Here is a 19929-nt window from a genome sequence, read left to right on the forward strand (position 1 = left end):
ATACAACAAATAAAAATGTTTTGCTCAGCAGTCAAGTGCCATTAGGCATGCTAAAGGGTCACTCAAAACCGCAAGGTTTTATTAAGGCTTTGATTAGGTAATTCGGATTCAGATGTGAAACCTTGAACTCCTATGAAGGTTTTTATAAATAGGCCATAACAACCATTTGCGGAGGTCCCTTTGGGGTTTAACGGTGTTCTGGGGATCTTGCTACGACTAAGTGGTCTTAATGTTGATATTGGCTGATAGGTTTTATAGCGGTTGTAACAGCTACGATAAAGCTTTAAATATAACTTGGGATTTGTGTTGCTATTTGGAGTTTTCAATCGTAGTTTGAGTAGATACAAAAAACCATTTACATTTCTGTCAAGTGATATGCAAATACACAACATTTCAAATGAAATGGTTGACATTTCATTCAAGTACAGTTAATTCAACCGAAAACCTTGTACATTTTCAATCAACACGACTGGTTAGGCACGACTTTTGATAGATTGACTATCGAGTGTTTTCGGTTCGATGTCAATTTCCACTCTTGGGGGGATAAATTATACGTACAGGGTAGTGGTATAATAAAACGATTAAAAAAAATCCGAAGGGATCCACAGTCAATGCCCCCAGGCCGTTTTTTTGACAAAACCGTCCCATTTGAACTGAAGGCAATTACTCTAGTTGGTGACAGGAATTCCAACCACAAAGTACACCTCAATTTAGGCTAAAATGAATATCGTTCCTTTGGGAAAAGTGGGTCTTCCTGATGCGAGAAAAAAGTCCCAAAAAACCCATCGTCAAATATTTACAACCTCATATCTTGAGCGTTGCAAAAGTAACACACAGAATGAGAGAGCGATCTAGAAAGAGTCGTCAGCGCTTTTTGTCTCGTTCAATTTTCCATATTTTCCACCACGCTCTGTCTCTCTCTCTCTCTGTCGGATGATGCTGCTGGTATTTGCAAACCATTAAACGAATCTGCAAATTTCTCCACGGATTTTGATTTATTTCCCCAGTGGCAGCAGGACGGTGAGACTGGCGCGCGGTTGTTACACAATGACTTCTCCTCTTTCGGTGGGTTTGCCGATTTTGCCCTGGAGGATGTAGCGTTTCTTCGGCAGCAAGCAATTCATTGGGACAATTATTTTTCTGTTTGATCCGTTTGACTGGCGCACGATGAACCAATTGCTTTAATTGGGTTGCAGAAATGATGCTGATTTAAAAAAAACGTTTTCATTAAATTTGAGAAATTATTTTTGATACAAGTTTGAAATTTGTAAGTATTGATCTTGTTGAAAATTTCCAGTTGAATAACAAATTACGAAAAATAACGTCAGAATAAAACTAATCCGGAAAGGATAATCAGTTTAATCAATTGCAAACCAATAACCCGCAACAATGTTGCATTTTTTGTTGTGCCATGAAGTTACCTAACCGTTCCTAATTAATTACAGCGAAAATGGAAACACAAAAATTAATACAATTAGCACTAATTAAGCGCAAACAACAAACGCAAGCCCGCCACACAACATTCTAAACAAACCGCCCCCTCGGGCAGGCCGAAATCGGAACGATTCCAATCGCGAGACCAAAACAACACGGCAAGAAATAAAAGTCGACGTCGAAACCAACCGAAGGTAAACAAATAGGAAAACCATCGGGAAAATAAACATCATCGGGCCGCTCTCCCTCTCTCCCCGTCTTCCGGCAAGGAAAGGGGTGCTGCTGCCTAAAACCACAAATCGAGAGCGGGGTTCGGATGATGGGTCCAAGAAAAGCGAGATTCTTTCGTGATTTTTTTTTTCCACTGATGGATTTTCCTGTGTGCAATTGCTGCTGCTGCTGTTTGCGATTTAGATAAACAGAGCAGAAGAGAGAGAAAAAAAGACTACTGCTATTGCCCAGCAAAAAAGAGGGAGTCGAAAAAATCGAATTAAGTTGAAAGTATTTGTTTTTCAATTTAATTCGACATTTTTTCCCGCTGATGTACAGCTGCTGCTGCTGCTCTCTAGAACTGGCACTGACTGCCAGGGTTTGTGCTGATGCTGCGGGAAAGATACACAAACGCGAACGAACGCGCAGCTTTTTTTTTTGCCTCTTCAGCAAAGTTTGGTTTCTAACATGCGGAAATGAATTTTGTAAAGAGCTTTGTGTTTGCGACCATTGGTAACAACTTTTTCAATTTTATGCGTTTCTTTTTTGGGTGGGTTTGTGCCGAGGTTTGTGCTCTTTATAATATAATACTTTGAATTGCAGTTACTTTTTGAAAGGTAACTAAATTGACTAAATTTTACATAATTGGAATACTTATGCCTGCGACTGCAGTATTGATCTTACTTTTTCCATGCTCTGAAAACTTTAAATTAACAAAAACGTTCGATCTTCACTGTGTTTAATTATTTTTTTTTTTTCATTCTGAATAACTCAAAATTTATTGGGGTAAAGGGTCCACTTTTCGCCCACTTACTGGATCTAAACAGAAAAAATCATGTGAATTCACTCAACACGGAAATGATGTAAAATTGAGATTCGAGGTAAATTGCTGAATAACAAGTTAAATCATGTCTAAATTTCCAATGGATTTTAAGTTGTCTGATTTTGTAATAAATTCAAAATTAAACTTTGCACAATGTTTGCTAAGTATTTTACAATCGATTGCTTATGCTTTAAAAACTACAAATATAATCGGTATTGACCTAATATTAAATACTAATTCATATGCCTAAATCTCGACCAAAATTAAACTTCTAAAAACACAGAAAAATGTTACATGATAGCATGTACCAAAAGGTTAAATTGATTAATAGTGTTAGTTTTAATGCAAATTGCATGGAAATTTACCTTAAATCTTATTTAAAATTCAAAATTAAAATTAGGAGAATCCAATGAAATTTCTCCCAACTAATTTTTCGCTTCAACAACAAATCATCAGGCAATGCATTTTTATGCAATATTTGTACAAAATATGAATTTTTATGAAAATTTCAAAATGTTTGTGCATCTCGAAAAAAGTCTGGCAATAGCTCATATTGTGCATCTGTTATCCTTGCTGTATAGCAGCAATATAGGTTATGTTTTAACCCTTTCAAGCCTGATGGGTCATATATGACCCAAAAATGAAAATTTTCAAAACTGGCCTATAATTTTCTTACGGCCTTAAGAATCATTTTCCCATCATTAGATTAAAAAATATTTTTTTGAAAATTCAGGCTCGAAAGGGTTAAAAGGTTATCAAATTTAAATTCATTTAAATGTAAGTTTACAAACTGAATCTTACCTAGATGCCAAAACTAAGATCTTTTTTGATGCAAAACAGCACAGCAAGACCGATTTTTTTTTCATTTTTGATGAAATAATTTTAACTTTTTGGAATCAATTCTAACTTTAAATCATTTGGAAATTTAGATTTTTGTGACACAGATTGGAAAAGACGAAAAACTTTGGGAAAAATTTCTTTGTATTTATTGATATTTTGTTATTTTTTCGGCAGTATAATAAGTGTAACGATGCATAAAGGATATTTTCTTTGGAGAACAGTACTTATAAATAAGTCGTTTACGTCACATTGTAAGAAAATTTCATGTTTTTCATGAAATGTTATAAAAAATTGCATTTTTGAAAGACTAAAATATAGTCCTTCCCTTTTGTAATGTTTGATGCTAAAAACTCTTTTAAACTAAGAATTTTTTTGACTAATTTTGCAGAGCGATTTTTGATTTTTTTTTGTTTTTCACTGAACAATACATTGTTTTCTTCGAAAAAACATTCTGCCATGCCATGCCCAAACAAAACGCTTTTATAAGCTATGTCTGTACCGGAAACTATAACTTGAAGTCCGAAACGATCAAAATTTGAATGACTTTGGTATGTTTGTTGGGTACATTTCAGAAACATACTCGGAAAAGGCCCTTTTTCATTTAAACCATTTATTAGATTTTTTTGGTTGTATGGAAACGTTGTTCCTGACATCCTTCTCTATCATTCTAGGGATGAGAACCAAGGTTTTAATCACTTTTCATTTGTTTAGGACACCCTATTGAACAATCGTTTCCAGCAAATAATGTATGTGCCAACAAAAGTTGTACTAAATAATATTCAAATTGTTGCTCAAACATACAAATATCACTTCAAAACACTCCAGCAATTAAAAAAGAATTCATAAATCATGCACAACCAATTCACCCTGATTGCACCCGATTACGATTGCCGAACGCAACACAACGCGACCGACCAGCAATCAGCATCCATATCGCGCATTCGCCAAATTGCCTTTTAATACCCGGTGTCTAATTTCCCTCCATTGAAGCGATCCACCACATCAATCAACGATCCAATTGATTCCACCACCCCCACCCACACGCGGATACGGATTATGATGATTCGGTAAAAGGGATGAAACCCTCCTCCACAACACAAAAAATAGATAAACAAGCAGAGAGTCCTTTTTCTCTCCGCGAGATACTCTCTCTCTCTCTCGCACACAGATTGTGTGAGAGAATTTGGGAGAGATTTTCTCTCCGAACTGCCTTTTTTTCGACTGCCCTTCTTCAAAGGATATCATCGCGCGCGCGGGAAACGAAACTCGGATCACGACGACGACGACGGCATCGCGACTGAAATATGAAATATGATCTTCGCTCGCCGCTACACTCATCATTCGCCTAAATGTCGTTAACCGAATCGCACACAGGTCAGGTGCGCTCCTAAAGGTAGACTACCTGCCTTCCAGAGTTAAAATCGGTTTCCTGCTGTTGCTGGTGTGGTTTAGGAGGTCAGCACTCAATCGGATTTACGACACGTGTAATTAAATTAAGGCCGGATAATTGATACATTGATAGTTTCATGGAGCTCTCAAATCCTGACAGCAATCGAGATGGATGGATTTTAAACGGATTAAATTTCATCAAATTGGAAAACTAGTTGCAATTGATTTTGCACGAGTGTGTGTTTGTGTGTGGGAAAAACTAGAAACCAAGTGGCATTAATAAGCCTTGAACTGTGGTCATTGGTGTGATGTGTGCAGCGGCGAAAATTAATTCAATTTGACCATCCACAATCCGCGCGCGCTCGAACAATTGTGGTTCGAGCTGAATTTTTCCTGACCTCTGGGAATTGACAACCGGAGGACCGCAGCGAAAAATAAAAAGGAAGAACCGCGCGCGGTGTGCCCATCAAGTGCAATATTCATGCAAAAATGATGCGTGTCCCTGAACGCGCGTGGTGGTCAAATTGAGAGGGCAAAAAAGGTGCAATACAATCAAATTAGTGGAAAATAGAGCACATTTCAATTATGCGTGTTTGGATATCGACGAAAAATGCCAGTGAGTTTGTGGTGAAGTAAACAAGAGGAAGTAAAAAAAAGCGTGGCAAAATGTTCACGAATTGGCTTGCACCTCCGCCCACAACGAGTCTACCGCCGGACACAATAATTGAGGTTGGCCCGCCGCCCTTCACCCGGTATGCCGCGCACAGTGCCCTGGTGTCGGCCCACAGTGGCTACCTGCGGGCGGCGTTGCGTTCCGACAGTTCAACCGGAAGCACCACGGCAGAAACAATCCCCATCTACGTCCCGAACGTGACCGCAGAGCAGTTCACGCCGCTGCTGGCCTACATGTACACCGGATTTCTGGACCTGAATATCGAAAACATTTTCGGCGTCCTGTTGGCCACTCACATTCTGCATATGCCACGAGCTCTGGAGCTGTGCCGAGCCTTTCTATCTGCCAGTCAGCAGCAACAGCAGCAGCAGCAGCAGTCGGAGAATTATTTCAGTGGCCTGAATGCCATATCCGCTGTGGCGTCCAAACCTAAGCTCGAAGCCGAAACGAGCAAGGTGGTACGACCAATCGCTAGCAAAGCGACCGGAATTGGGCTGAATTTCATCGCACCACCCACGTCCCACATCCTACTGCCGAGCACTCACACCCCGTTCAAGAGTCTGTCCGGGGTTGGCCTCGTTGGTCCGACGGTGGCCACGAGCGTAGACACCAAACGTGACTCATTCTCACCTCCTGGGAGCGTCAAATTGACAGAATTGACTGAATGTTCGATTGCCACAGCTACGCCGGAAGAACCACCCAAACCCTCCAAGGAGCACCAACTGCCACCGACCACCAGCCATAAACGGCCATCAAAATCCCTCAAACGAGCCTCGTCCAGCAAATCAGACTCGGTTGTAACGACGGCATCCAAAGATTCCACCAACAACAGCAACAACGACAAGGGCGTAATCGTAGACATTGCGAGCTGCGACGGTCCGGTGCGATTCCGACGCGTTCTCAACGACAGTTACGGAATCAACACCGCCAACAACAACAAGACCATCTGCACTCCCGACGAGTCGTCCAAGGGTGGCAACTCGCGCTACATGAGCACATCCTTCCATCAACAGGTAACTACCACCCACTATCCAAAAAAGAAGCCAAAGCTCATTTTTTAACCGTTTCCCACCAGATGGTGCGCAACATCAACGAACGCAAACAGGCGGCAAGCAGCCTAGCTTCGGGCGAAAGCTACACCAGCAGCAAGGACGAAAACAGCCAGGACACCAACCGGCCCCATTCGCCGCAAAGTGCGTCGACAACCACCACGACCAACACAATCGCGTCAACCACGACCACGACGGGCGAAACGTACAACTGCGTGTACTGTAAGCACACCTTCAAGTCGCAGTACTGCTACCAGAAGCACGCCAAGCGTCATCTGATTCCGCTATCGCTTGAAGTCGGTGGTGGCGTCCAGCCAGATCCGGAAGTCGATTCCGAAGGGCATGGTGAAAAACAACCAACGAGTTTGTCGTCGTCATCGTCGGTGGTGCGGCACGCGAAATCACACCACGCAGCAAAACGTGAGGTCAAACCGCTGGACATGAACGTGCAGTACTATCCGTGCAAGACGTGCGGCAGCAAGTTCCCCAGCTACTACTTTGTGCACAAGCACCGGAAGATGTGCCACGCGGACGAGGAGGTGCTTTAAAAAATGCACCGCACGACATAACTTATACAGGGTATAATCAAAACATTAGCATGGAATTGTATTGTTAAACGATCGCTACATATCAAAACTAATAAACTTCATCTTCGATTTACTATTGACTGTCAGAGGGAAAGGACTTTGTCTTTTGAAAAGTGGAAATCACTGCACCAAATAAGACTGGACACTCAGGCAAGCAAATTAGACTTCGTTGAACATTGCTAAATCCACCTCACCCGAAAGTAATGTGTATCCAAATTTACTTGAGTAGGCCTTGAAAAAATACATAAATATCACTAAGGTAATATTTTTCCAGAACAGAATTACCAGGATATCAATTTTTGGGCTTACTGATAAGGTCTTCGACGTACATATCCAGCAATGAACAGCAATGTGGATTTCATAGTCATAACATCGATATTTACGATATCCAGCCAAGTGCTTACTAAATATCGACTTTCTTTGTGAGTACCGTGGTGTTGGGGCAGGCGTGGTTGCCTCTCACCCAGTCGGCTTGGGTTCGATCCCAGACGATCCCGGTGGCATTTTTCGAGACGAGATTTGTCTGATCACGCCTTCCGTCAGATGGGGAAGTAAATGTTGGCCCCGGTCTGACCCAGAGGTTAGGTCGTTAACTCAGTCCAGGTGCAGGAGTCGTCTCCCTGGGTCCTGTCTCGGTGGAGTCGCTAGTAGGCAGTTGGACTCACAATCCAAAGGTCGTCAGTTCGAATCCCGGGGTGGATGGAAGCTTAGGTGTAAAAAGAGGTTTTCAATTGTCTCAACAATCAAGCCTTCGGACACCTAGTTTCGAGTAGGAATCTCGCAATCGAGAACGCCAAATAAATGCTGTAGAGCGAATAATTTGATTTGATTTTTGTTGTTGTGATAGGTGACAGAACACTTCAATCGTCTTCACCACGATAACTCGATCTTGACATTCTGCTTTCGTTCGTTTCACACATAAAACGAATCAGTGCTACGCAAAGTCACTTACACAGTCATTGACCTCCCTCTAAAAATACATTCGTTCAGAGATCGGTCGTTTAGCATCCTACCGAGATTCCAATCATCTCTCCCGTGATCGCATTCAAAAGACTTCTGTCACCACGCAGCAAACAAAAGTAAGAGAGAGACGAACAACGAGAGAAAGAGAAACAGCACGTTGCCTCGTTCGGGGGCTGCTTGAGTGGTTCTCATTTTTCGTTCGTTTCGTCTTTGTGTTTACGTTCACCGACCGTCGATCAAGCAAGCGTTGAGTGTGAGCGATCAATCAAATTTCACGTGTAAGCTAGGCTCTTGAGGTTATGTTCAGATAACTTTAGTGCTCGTCTTTATAGACAAAAAAAGCTTTAGGTATAAAAATGGATGCCAAATCTTTAATTTTCTCGTTTTGCTGGAAATATACATTGAAAATCTATTTCAAAATATTATCATTATGGGGTTTGCTTATGGCATGGATTACATCGGTAAAACGGATTCGACGTTAACACTTATTAAACCATGTGGTTTCGTCAACGGATCTACAGACGTGTATAAAAATTTGCTACAAAAATCTGCCTCCATAGTTTTTTCTTTGTCTTATTTTTGAATGCTAGCTCGAATATGAACCCCTAAGGTGATTTATAAATCCAAGATGGTGGCCAAAATGGCTCCCAAATTTTAGGGGGTTGTTCTGGGGACTAATTAGGACCAGAAATAAGCTGTTCTGACTGAATGCGAAATGTTTTGAAGATTTTTCACAAGACGTTACTTAAAATTGTCTGTTTCCCCCTTGGGACTCAAGCCGGCGTCCACAGAATTTGAATGTATTTTTTAGCTTGGGCTCGGCTAACACTTTAAAATCAAGAGATTGCAGTTTTCGAGCCAACAATTATATAGTTCAAATGCTGAAGCTGTTTGATCAACCTACTGGCAAAAAATGTGAGCTGAAAAAAATCCTTTCCCATTGAATCTTATAAAGGATTAAAAAAGGCATTTAAATATTGCAAATGTTAAATCTCATTTTTTTTCATTTAGAAAATCATATTGAAAGTTAAAATTTTTTTGCGTAACTTCGGTAAGAATCAGTCGACTCTTTTTTCCTTATCAGTCCAGACCGCGAATGAGCATCATCAACAAATTTAACATTGATCGAATAAGCCAGTCAGATTGCGGACAGTTTTACTTTTTTCCATCTTTTCTAAAGATAGATTGATTTTTTTTCTGCTTGAACATCAATCAGAATTATTTATCGATAAAATTCATCTTGAAAATTACAAACAAATCAATTTCCATCGATTTTTGATGCTATGTCGCCATGTTGTCAAGTTGAGTATAAAATGCAGATGCAAGAAATGCTGACGCGTGTTGTTAGCGCAATTATTTGATATTTCCGTCATGTCTGTGTCATATTTTCTAAAACCAAACCTCCTTCAAGATAGATAATTCTTCAAAAATAAAATCGCCACTTACCTTTGCCGTCCTGATTGATGCTGCCGTCCTTGATGCCATCAAGGTCTAACCGCATCTTTTTAGGATCACTGAAAGTAAACGAAAACACAAAAACAATCAATACAGTTTACAACAAAATCCCCCTCCCACAACCACGCCCGTTACCTAGGTTCCAGTTCGTCTTTGAGCAGGTTGTTGTCCTTGACGCCAAACTTCTTCTTCACCACGTTGGACACGAGCGTCTCCAGCGTAAAGTCCTTGATGATGATCTCCATCGACGAGGCCGCCGAGGACGCGTTCTTGGGCGTGCTGGTCGTATTGTTGAACAACTGCTGCTGCTGCTGTTGTTGCAGTGAGGGTAAATGCGATGGTGGCTGTGAGCTGGGCGGCATCGACGTCGGTCCGCCCGGGACCGCCGCTGCCGTAAGCGTAACTGGTACTGAGCCGTGGGTTAGGTTGGGCATGGTTGAATTTACATTATTTACATTGATGCCAACGCCGCCGTAACTGTTGTTGTTGTTGTTGAGGGGCGTCGTCGCCGCGACCGTCGTGGCGGTCACCGTGGTCGAGTTTAGTACGTCCGTTTTCACGCCGTTCAGCGGAATCGTAGATATACTAGAGCTACTAGAATTAGGTACAAAAGACGTTTCCACGGCAGTTACGCTCGACAGCGGATGGCCACCGATGTTGTTCGCGATGCTGGTGCTGTTACTACTGCTGTTGCTAGTCACGCTGATACTGCTTGCTGTGTTGCTGACAGACGTGGCCAAGGTACTGCTACTGCTGCTGCTGATGATGGTTGATGAGACAGACAATGGTGAGGCCGCAACGGACGATGAGATGGTCGACGTCGGAGCGATGCCGGACGACGATATACTGGGCGAAGACGATACCGATGAAGACAACGACGACGACGAGGAGGAGGTGATCGATGGAGGTGTTGGAACTGCTGCGGATGAAGGCGTTGCACTTCGCGATAAACTTGCGTTCGTGGTGCCGGGTGCCGTGCTCGCTGCTGTCGATACAGTGGCAGTTGTGGAAGTAGTCGTAATAGTAGGTACAGTAGTACTATTCTCCGTAACAGGCGCGACCAGGCCAGGTTGAGACGTCACAGTCGCATCAGAACCAGCTGCTTGCTTCTCTTTGCTAGTCTCATCCTTGCTGGCGATAGCTTCCGTCGCACTTTCCGCACTGCCCGGAACAACTGACGTCGCACTGCTGCTGCTTTCGCTAGTACTCGTCGTGCCATTGCTACTCGAGATGGTACTGCTGGAGTTGCTGCTGGTACTGTTTCCTATGCTAGTCGCAGATGTGGACGATGGAGTCGAACCCGCCGCTGACGTAGTCGTCACCGTCGTTGATGCCGAGGATGACGAAACCGTTGACAATGACGAGGGAGGAGATGCCGTAGATGTTGTTACCGTGCTGCTGGTTACTGGTGCTGCTGTCGCCACAGACGCCGTCGTAACCGTTGTGCTTCCAGAAGTCGCACTTGGCTGCGGCTGATCGTGTTTCGCCTGTTGCGGGCTGTTGTTACTCACGCTAATACTATTTGCACTACTGCTACTACTGCTACCATTATTGTTATTAGTAATATTTGAAGATGAATTTGTTGTGACATTAGATGCCGAACTATTTCCTATTGAACTATTTGTTGAATTCGCGGCACGATCACGGCCTACAGTCTTTTGTTGTTGTTCACGTTGTAGTCTGCAAGAGAAAGAAAACAAAAACTATAATCTCCCAAAAACGACCAAACCTGATCGAGCAAACCCATACCTTGTTGTAACACCAGTTGTTAATGCATCTACTATGCACTGCGTCTGATTTTGATTGGTTTTCTGTATATTCCTCGAACTCCGTGTCCGCTGCCTAGACTTTCGCAACAACTGCTTATAGTTTTCCGCCTTTTTACTGAGGTAGTAATATCGCACACAGTCCTGTAATTATACAATATTGTTGTTAGTTTACCGTATTCACATTTAGTCACATTCGTTACCGTACCTGCGCACATTTACGATCCAAACTGGCTGCAATCATACCGAAGTTTTTCGGATGTTGCAAAAATTTCTCCCGAAAAACCTCCTTCTCGCCAACCGTCCACACATTCAAATTTAACCGTTCCTGTATCAAGTGAAAGAGAAAATAAATTGTAATTTAAATATTACGTAAATTAAACCTTTACAAAACCAGTCAATAGTTCTGAGTCCTTTATTTAAAAGTTAAGTGGATCAAAATTAAAATAACTAAGGGACCATTTATTAAAAAAACGTGGACAGTTTTTTTTATTTAAAATTTCAACCGATAACACATTGCTCATGGTCGCATCACTTACCATGGTGAATCCTGACCTCATACCCATTTTGCTAACCCCTCAAAACTCATGTGATACTTTGACGAAGAGGCAGCCGATTTAGCGGTGTTCATTTCTCAAATATCGAACTAACATTCCTATCCACTTCCCCGTGATCGTACCACTGGTCATGGCCGGCGCCGTGATTGAAAGTTGCAAAGTGGTGATGATTGGTTCCAACTATTCATCTGTGGTTTTTGGAGCAATTTTTTGATGTCCTGGTCATTAACGGAGAAGCAACTACGGGTAGAAGCCAACTTGAATCAATTTGTGAACTCGATAGATTGCTTGTTATCTTTATATTTAGTGATTGCACAGAATTTGTTTTTTTCTGTAACTTTATGGAATTGATACTTAGCTCTTTGCGATTTTTACACTGTTGTTCCCAGGATAAGCACCTACGAAAATCTCGAAAATGAGATGATATGGGCGGGTTACGTGAAAATTTTCCTAACACATTTTTAAGCGAGCTTCTGAATTATTGTACTACGAAATGCCGGTGGATGGGCTAGAAAACACACACTTTTGCCTATAACATAAAAGGGAGACAACATGTACAGTAGTTGTTCGGTAACTGGGCTGAGAACGTAGCCCAGTCACCGAATGTTGCTCGTTAACTGGGCTGAACAAAAAATAACGAGGGGACCACCGATGCATAATATTTTCCAGATGAAATATAAGAATAAAAGTTACTCAAATTTATTTACAATACTTACTTTTTATATTTGTTTAATTGTAACTTGAAATTAAACAAAAGTTTGAAAAAAGTTTTTTTATCTATTGAATATGATTTTTGCATCCATTAACCCCTCGGTCATTTTGGTTTGTTTTGGTTTTTTGACATTTGTCTGCTTTTTAACTGGGCTACGGCCCAGTTATCGAGCGCCCAGTTAAAAAGCAGTTCTCAACTGAAATTAAGGGATGAATAGCTTAACAAGAAATCAGCAGGCCTATTTTCATCATCATTTCAACAGCTCCGGGCTCTTTCCGGGATATTTTGGTAAGCCTATCGTTGATGGTGAAAATGACACTGCGCTCAAACTGCAGGATCGCGTCCAGATTTGTGGACTCTTCTGGTACTTAGTTTAGGTTTTGGCGGGCCAGACAATGCACAGTGGTCCAGATCGCAAAATTAAGTGGAAAATGGATTTTCCGAAAAATGGTGACGTTTTGGAGCTTTGGTGTCTTTGCAAATGGAAAGGCAACTTTGGTTTGTTCATGTGGTTCACGATTAGGGTGATTTTGAAAATCTATTGGGAATTTTTGTCTTCTGAAAGTTGATGGGCTTGCCAATTAGCAACTTGTCGAAGACACAAAATTTATCCGTAATCTACCTTTCTATGACCAATGCCTGAGCAAACCTTCAAAATCAGTTTTTTGAACGTGGTATTCAGGTTAACTCTTTTAAAGTATATTCGGAGCACTTTAGAGCTCTACAAAACAAACATTTCATTTTTGACATGTCAATTTTGACTTAAGGGTTAGTTACAGCCATTTTAAGATGCAAATTTAAAACTTAAATATCCAAAATGGCGCAAGCCAATTTTGAGCATAGGTTATTTGAAAGAAGAGATCTACAAAACGCTGAAAAAAGGTGCTTTAAACTTGAGATATCTTCATTTGAAAAGTCTCATTCATATGGGACCATCGAAATCGTCCAAATATATGTTTTCCATGTAATTTTGCCTGCTAAATCTGAATCTGCCCTCAGAGATTAAAATGTCAACAATCGATTTTGGTCATATTTTGGGTTTAAATGATAATTTTACATGGAAACCCAAAATATGACCAAAAATCGATTTGTTGACATTTTGGCTCAATTCTGAGGGCAGATTCAGATTCAGCGGGCAAAATTACATGGAAAACATATATTTGGACAATTTTCGAATTTCGTTAGGGTGGTCCCATATGGTTTTCCTTGAAAATTAGACTTTTCAAATGAAGATATCTCAAGTTTAAAGAAAACACCCTGAGATTTTTCAGCGTTTGTAGTGCTAGATCTCTTCTTTCAAATGCAACCTAGTGCTTAAAATTTGGCTTGCGCCATTTTGAGATATTTAAGTTTTAAATTTGCATCTTTTTACCTTAAATGGCTGTAACTTTTGACCCTTAAGTCCAAATTGACATGTCAAAAATGAAAATGTTTGTTTTGTAGAGCTCTAAAAGTGCTCCGAATATCACTTTTTCTAAAAGTTAACCCTGAATTGCCACGTTCAAAAACTGATTTTGAAGGTTTGCTCAGATGCTTTTATAAATTTGGTCATAGAAGGCGTAGATTACGAGATAAAATTTTGGTGTCTTCGACAAAGTTGCTTGGATTGGCAAGCCCATCAACTTTTAGAAGACAAAAATTCCCAAAATATTCCTGAAAAGTTAGATTTTCAAAATCACCCTAATCGTGAACCACCCTAATTTTGAACCAAACCAAAAGTTGCCCCTTTCCATTTGCAACAACTCTTCTGAAGACACCAAAGCTCCAAAACGTCACCATTTTTCGGAAAATCCATTTTCCACTTAATTTTGCGATCTGGACCACTGTGCAATGTCCAATAATCTCGGCATGGGACCTCTATCATTTTGTAATGGGTCATCTAATGTCCGAGACTGCGATAATCAGTATCAGCTTAAACCAAGACTGACACATATTAGGGGCAGAATGGCCCACCTAAGTAAAATGCACCAAAATCCATAGAAAAACATACAAATTTATGAATTCAGTTTAGTAGGCTTATGCTTTGGAATGTTCCATGTTGGTTACTTGGTTGATTTTTTCCTTTTAAAACTATTTTGATGCACTTTAAAAAATGTGTTTTTTCGACTACTTTTCCAGGGTGCGGGGCAGAATGGGCCACTTTAGAAAACAAGCCATTTTGTCTAATACAACGTTGAAGGGTGATTAGAAATGATTCATAGTTAACATGAAGTTTGATCACTTTTATAAAAATAGTCACTTAAAAAAACAAACATTTTTGAAAATAGTGTAAATATGTAAAAATAAGACAATATTTTTACAAATAAATATCAAAACAACTAAAAATCAACTTATGTTGCATTAAACGTGGTTTTTGAAGCTACCAGGAGTGAAAAAATCAATTTTATTGAATTTTCGTAACATTTGATTGTTTTTATAGGGCAAGAAAAGGGTGGTCCATTCTGCCCCTAATTTAACACTTCCACTACCAAGCCTCTAAATGATTTCAAGGTTCCGTTCTTGTTTTTTTTTTACTTTGCTAATAGCTCCTGGTAACATTCTAAGCATTGAACAAACTTTTTCAAACTATCTCACTTTTCAGAAAACTTACCTAACTTTAAATAAAAGGAAAGTCAGGAGGTTGTCATGGTTTTAAACAAAATTACTAAAAATTATAAAAATTCTATAGCAACAGTTTTCCTCGAATCACAATCATTTAAAAATAAAGTAGGTCAAAATCAACTAACCATAAAATTTTACAAAATGTTGCGTTATGATATAAACGTCAAGCCGAAAAGTAAAATAGGTGACTTGTTTTAATTTTATGATTAATGAAATTTACAGAACTATTGCCTGGTTTTAATAATGAAGGGATACGCTCCGATGTTCCACTTACCTTGAATTCTGTTTCCATATCTATTAGCGCTCCATTTTCATTATTAAACACTAGCCTTCTTTGTCTGGAGTCTAACATTAAAGGTGGAATCACAGCATATGAACGCATTTTTTTATCCTCCATCGCCTAAAACGAGATAGATTTAATATAGTTCAGCTGTACACAGAAAGAAATGAGATTGTTTGAAGCGTACCTGCTCCTGAAGACCATCCATGATCTCTTCAAGATCGGCTTCGGATTTAATCCTAGAACCTACACGATTAAATCGCTCTTTATCCTCCCTCTGCTTTCGAAGCTCGGGGAACACCTTCTCGAAAAACTCCCGGTTCTTCGCCTCTTTCGCCTTCCGCTTTGCACTCGCTTCCATCTTATCTACACGTTTGGACCAGTCTTGCGACATCTGCGCGTACCGCTCAGTCAGTTCGACCTGTTTGGCCGCCCGTTCCGATTTGATCTTCTTGAAATGCGCCAGCAGATGCTGCCGGAACGTTTTGTGGCGGTCCTGGATGTCGCGGCAGGTTTCCGCATCGGACGGCTGATTGTACAGCGGCAGATCGGTGGCAGTGCCAAGCGCGCTCAGGACAGCGTGCGCCGTCGAAGCTCGTTTTCGATTTTCGGCGTAGATTTGCTGTGCTAAGCTGCGGTGCTTGGGTTGCGCCTCGGCGGCACTCTCCTCGACGGCCGGTTTCAACGAAGCCTCTTCGAGCGATTCCTGTTTCTTCTTCAGCATGGCGATCTTCTTCTCCGCCTTGTCGATCTCCATGTCCACCTTGGCAATCTGCTGTAACAGGTCGTCCTTGGTGGCACGCAGCTCTTCAGTCGGATCGCTTGGCAGCGTGGGTGAGATCGCCTCCACCTGAGGATGATACGCACCGGAAGAGACCGGTGGATCACGTGTATCAACGTTCAGAGGGGATTGCGCAGGTTGGCTGGTGTCGTTCAGGCGAATCTTTTTAAATGCAGGTGGACCGGAATCCGACTGGGCCGACTGCGATTGCTGCGCAGACCGCCCCTGCAGGTAATCGGGCGTGTGGGGTAACAGGGACATCCGGTGTCTAGTAGGTTGCTGTTGTTGTACTGGCTCCATGGAATTTGCTATACTAATAGGGGCGGGTATGCTACTAGAGACCGAAACCACCGGCACCGATCGATGGTACTCGGAAACCTGTGGTACCTGCAAGGAACGGGAAAAAGGCAAAAGTTACCGATCACACGTTACAAACTCCACGTGTTCAACGAAACTCACCTGTGACACGCGGGTGTAGGGGTTGTCCCGATAGTACGAGTTGTTCGGCCCATACCTAAGCGGTGCCTCGCGTGCGGGTGCTCCTGCGAATGGTGGATAATTCGCGGCTCCCGCTCCCGGACCGGGCCGGGGTGGCGAGAGTGGACTAGCTGCCGACCGGGGGGCGGACTGAGACGGCGATGGGCCCCCTCTGCTGTAACTTTGGGACGCGTCAACAGATCTGCGGGGAAGGGAGAAGAAAAGGAAAAGAAACCATCATTAGCTTCTTGAGACATGAAAGACGCACACAAGTTCTGAAATCAAATTATTACAACATTGCACGTTCCCACGAGGGAAAGCGTTCCAAAATCATGGACTCTTGCCTCAAATACCGTCCCAAAACCGCATTTAATGAAAGTGAGCACGTCGTCGTCCCATGTGACAATGTAAATACAGCAAAACTAAGTAAGTAAATTACCCTGTAATTGGTGCACGGAACGCGCAAAAAGGAATGAAACAAAAGAAGAAAAAATAATGACGTGCTACTTTTCCGATGTGGCTGTGACGAAAGTGGACCGTTTGCTCGACCCACCGACCACCACAAATGAACGCAACAACAGCAACAACAAGCGGAAGCGAAGGTTATGGCGATGAGTCACAGTCCGGGGCGCAAATGTTTTACGTTGAATAGTGACATTGATTTTTTTTTTCTTGCTTTGCTTGAGGGCAACCACCGAACTGTGGCGACGGTTAACCCTCTAATATCCGGACCCTGATTGATTTTTTGTTTTTTATTTTTATTTTATGAAATTATGAAATCTAGAAAAAAGTTCTCAAAAACAAAAAAAAAACTACTGAAAAACTGAACTTGACCATAACAGGGTTAACCACCAACGAAAAGCCAGAGAAACAAAACCGGGCGCTGAATTTAAGCGCTACAATAATTTAATTAAAATAGTTATGGTGTATTATTTACAAACAACTGCCGGGTCGTCGCCAGAAGCACACGGTGCGGAACCACGTTTAACAACACCGATGAGAGGTCGAGTGGGTCACAAATCACACAGAAGAGCACTCCTACCCCTCCTTTGGGGGGTGGCTGGCTTTGAGACAGGTGAATTGGGTGGCAAGTACCGTACATAATTTAGCATATTTTTTTGTCGAGCGCTCGTGGTAGACGACGGACGGAGCAAATGACTGGAAACTGTCAAATTTACATAGTTTATAAGTTATTGACTTGAAAACCTGTTTTTTTGTAAATCACAAATAAATCTTAAACTGGATTTTTAGCGTGTGAAATCGAGTCAAAAATTTGCCATTTTGTTAAAGCATCTTTTCGATTTCTTTATTCTTTCATCTATGTTAACAGTACATGTTTGCTCTTTATGAAGTTCAATGCAAGTTTTGTAAAGTCATCTCAATAAACACTTTAAGCTTTGCTAGAGACAAGAATTCGATCATAAATTCATTCTGAAGATAATAACTTTAATATTTATTCACATACCTACTATTTTAAAACATGTTCCCATACATAAATGGAGAATAGAACAGTTTTTTTTATTTGACTCATACTTTACAGCGGCCTCCCTTATGACTTGGTCTTTGGTTTATCTATACAAGTCTCCATACAATTTTGACAGCAGTCTATACAAAAAGGTAGGTCAATATTCAAAAATTTGTTTCTTTTAAGGCATTTTCTGATCGATTTGGTGCCTCCGAAAAGTCGTAAGTATTGATGATGACTGGTTAACAAAATAGGTGCGTGGAAAAATTTACCTATCTTTTTTTCCACATAAAATCTAGGTATTTCTCAAAATCTGTATTGTAGAATCCCAAGTTTGGTGCTGATTGGACCATCCCTCTATTTTTGGCAACGCCCTCTTTTTTGACGATTTTCTAAAAAACTTTTTTTTTCTTTTAATCATAACTTTGCAACTATTTGAGCAAAAAACTTTCTACAGGTTGCATTTTATAGAAAACTGTCCAAGGAATTCGATAAAAATAAAATTTTAACCCTTTAATGACCCCTAGTGTTAAAATTTAATGCTTTAATTATTAAAACTCAGTTTTGACCAATTCCTTATATTTTTATTTTGTTATTTTATCACCATCGTGTTCCCCGGACAATTTTACATAAAAATCAATGTAAATCTCAAACTAAAATGAACTATTGACGAGATACAGCGATTTTACTGAAAATCGTTTGATTTTGCGCAGCACTCTGTCCTATGAATTCAAATCCGAAATAAGTTTCTCACTTATAAAAACCGAACTATGCGGGATTCATCCCTTTTTGTTGTAAAGTATACCATGTACTTCCGAGTGCTGCGCAAAATCAAACTTTTTTCAGTAAAATCGCTGTATCTCGCCAATAGCTTATATTAGTTTGAGGTTTGCATTGATTATTATGTAAAATTGTCCGGGGAACACGATGGTGAGAAAAAACATTAAAAAATATAAAAAATAGATCAAAACTGAATGTTAAGAGCGAGTCCACGAACAGGGCATACCCCTTTGTATGGGACGTCGTTTGGACCTCACCAATCTGCCTGAAATTTTCAGGTGTTGTTTGTACATATAAAACTAGCATCTGGCCAAAATATGAGCACTCTAGGTCAACGGGAATGGGACACAAGGTTCAAAACGTAAAAATCTTAAAAAGGCTTTAACTTAGGCATAATTGTTTTACTAAAATTAAAATGCATCTTAAAGAGCTTAAAAATGCAAGAAATGCAGGTAGAATCCAAATTGGTTAATTCTAATGGGAGTTATTGGCATTTTAGTGAAAAATAGCATAATTTTCAAACTGAAATAAAAAGTGTTCCATCCAGATATCAACTCGGTTCGACCTGCAGCTTGTAGGGACATCTTACCATACTGAGACTGCTTTTGTAAGGCAGTTTAACATATTGAATAGACACTTTTACTTTTAGTGAATTTTTGGTTGTAAATTTTTGCTCGGGGGATCAGTTAGATCCCATTTTATGGTGATAATTTTATCATATTCGTGTTCCTGAGACAATTTCACAATAGAAACATACATTAAAATGTATATTATCATCCATTTTAACCCTTTAAAAATGAAAGATAAAAAAAATAAGAAGCTTCTTTTTTTCTGGTGTCATCTAGTATCCTTGGAAACGAACTTGATTTTCAATAAATGTGAATCAAAGTTTTTTTTAACTTTCATTTTTTAAAGGGTTAAAATGGATGTAAACAAACATTTTCATGCATGTTTCTAATGTGAAATTGTCTCAGGAACACGATTATGATAAAATTATCACCAGAAAATGGGATCTAAGGGATCCTCCGAGCAAAAATTTACTACCAAAAAATTCACTAAAAGTAAAAGTGTCTATTTAATATGTTAA

The 19929-nt window shown here is 40.6% G+C and overlaps 2 protein-coding genes across 2 annotated transcripts in view; one reads left to right on the forward strand and one right to left on the reverse strand.

Moving 5' to 3' along the window:
* Positions 1 to 19929, reverse strand: part of LOC6033770 — a 96199-nt gene that overhangs the window by 22380 nt on the left and 53890 nt on the right. Inside the window, exons 3-9 of the mRNA XM_038254269.1 lie at positions 16580 to 16799; positions 15527 to 16507; positions 15334 to 15459; positions 11398 to 11517; positions 11173 to 11333; positions 9559 to 11103; positions 9415 to 9482 (exon numbers count right to left, since the gene is read on the reverse strand). Coding sequence (XP_038110197.1) covers positions 9415 to 9482; positions 9559 to 11103; positions 11173 to 11333; positions 11398 to 11517; positions 15334 to 15459; positions 15527 to 16507; positions 16580 to 16799 — 3221 coding nt within the window. The remainder of the gene's footprint in view (positions 1 to 9414; positions 9483 to 9558; positions 11104 to 11172; positions 11334 to 11397; positions 11518 to 15333; positions 15460 to 15526; positions 16508 to 16579; positions 16800 to 19929) is intronic.
* LOC6033764 (uncharacterized protein DDB_G0271670) lies at positions 4503 to 7099 on the forward strand. The gene is made up of 2 exons (XM_001844123.2): positions 4503 to 6382; positions 6445 to 7099. The coding sequence occupies exons 1-2, from the start codon at positions 5363 to 5365 to the stop codon at positions 6964 to 6966; spliced, it is 1542 nt and encodes a 513-aa protein (XP_001844175.2). The 5' UTR covers positions 4503 to 5362; the 3' UTR covers positions 6967 to 7099.

Source organism: Culex quinquefasciatus, chromosome 2 (genome assembly GCF_015732765.1).
Source record: "Culex quinquefasciatus strain JHB chromosome 2, VPISU_Cqui_1.0_pri_paternal, whole genome shotgun sequence".
NCBI lineage: Eukaryota > Metazoa > Arthropoda > Insecta > Diptera > Culicidae > Culex > Culex quinquefasciatus.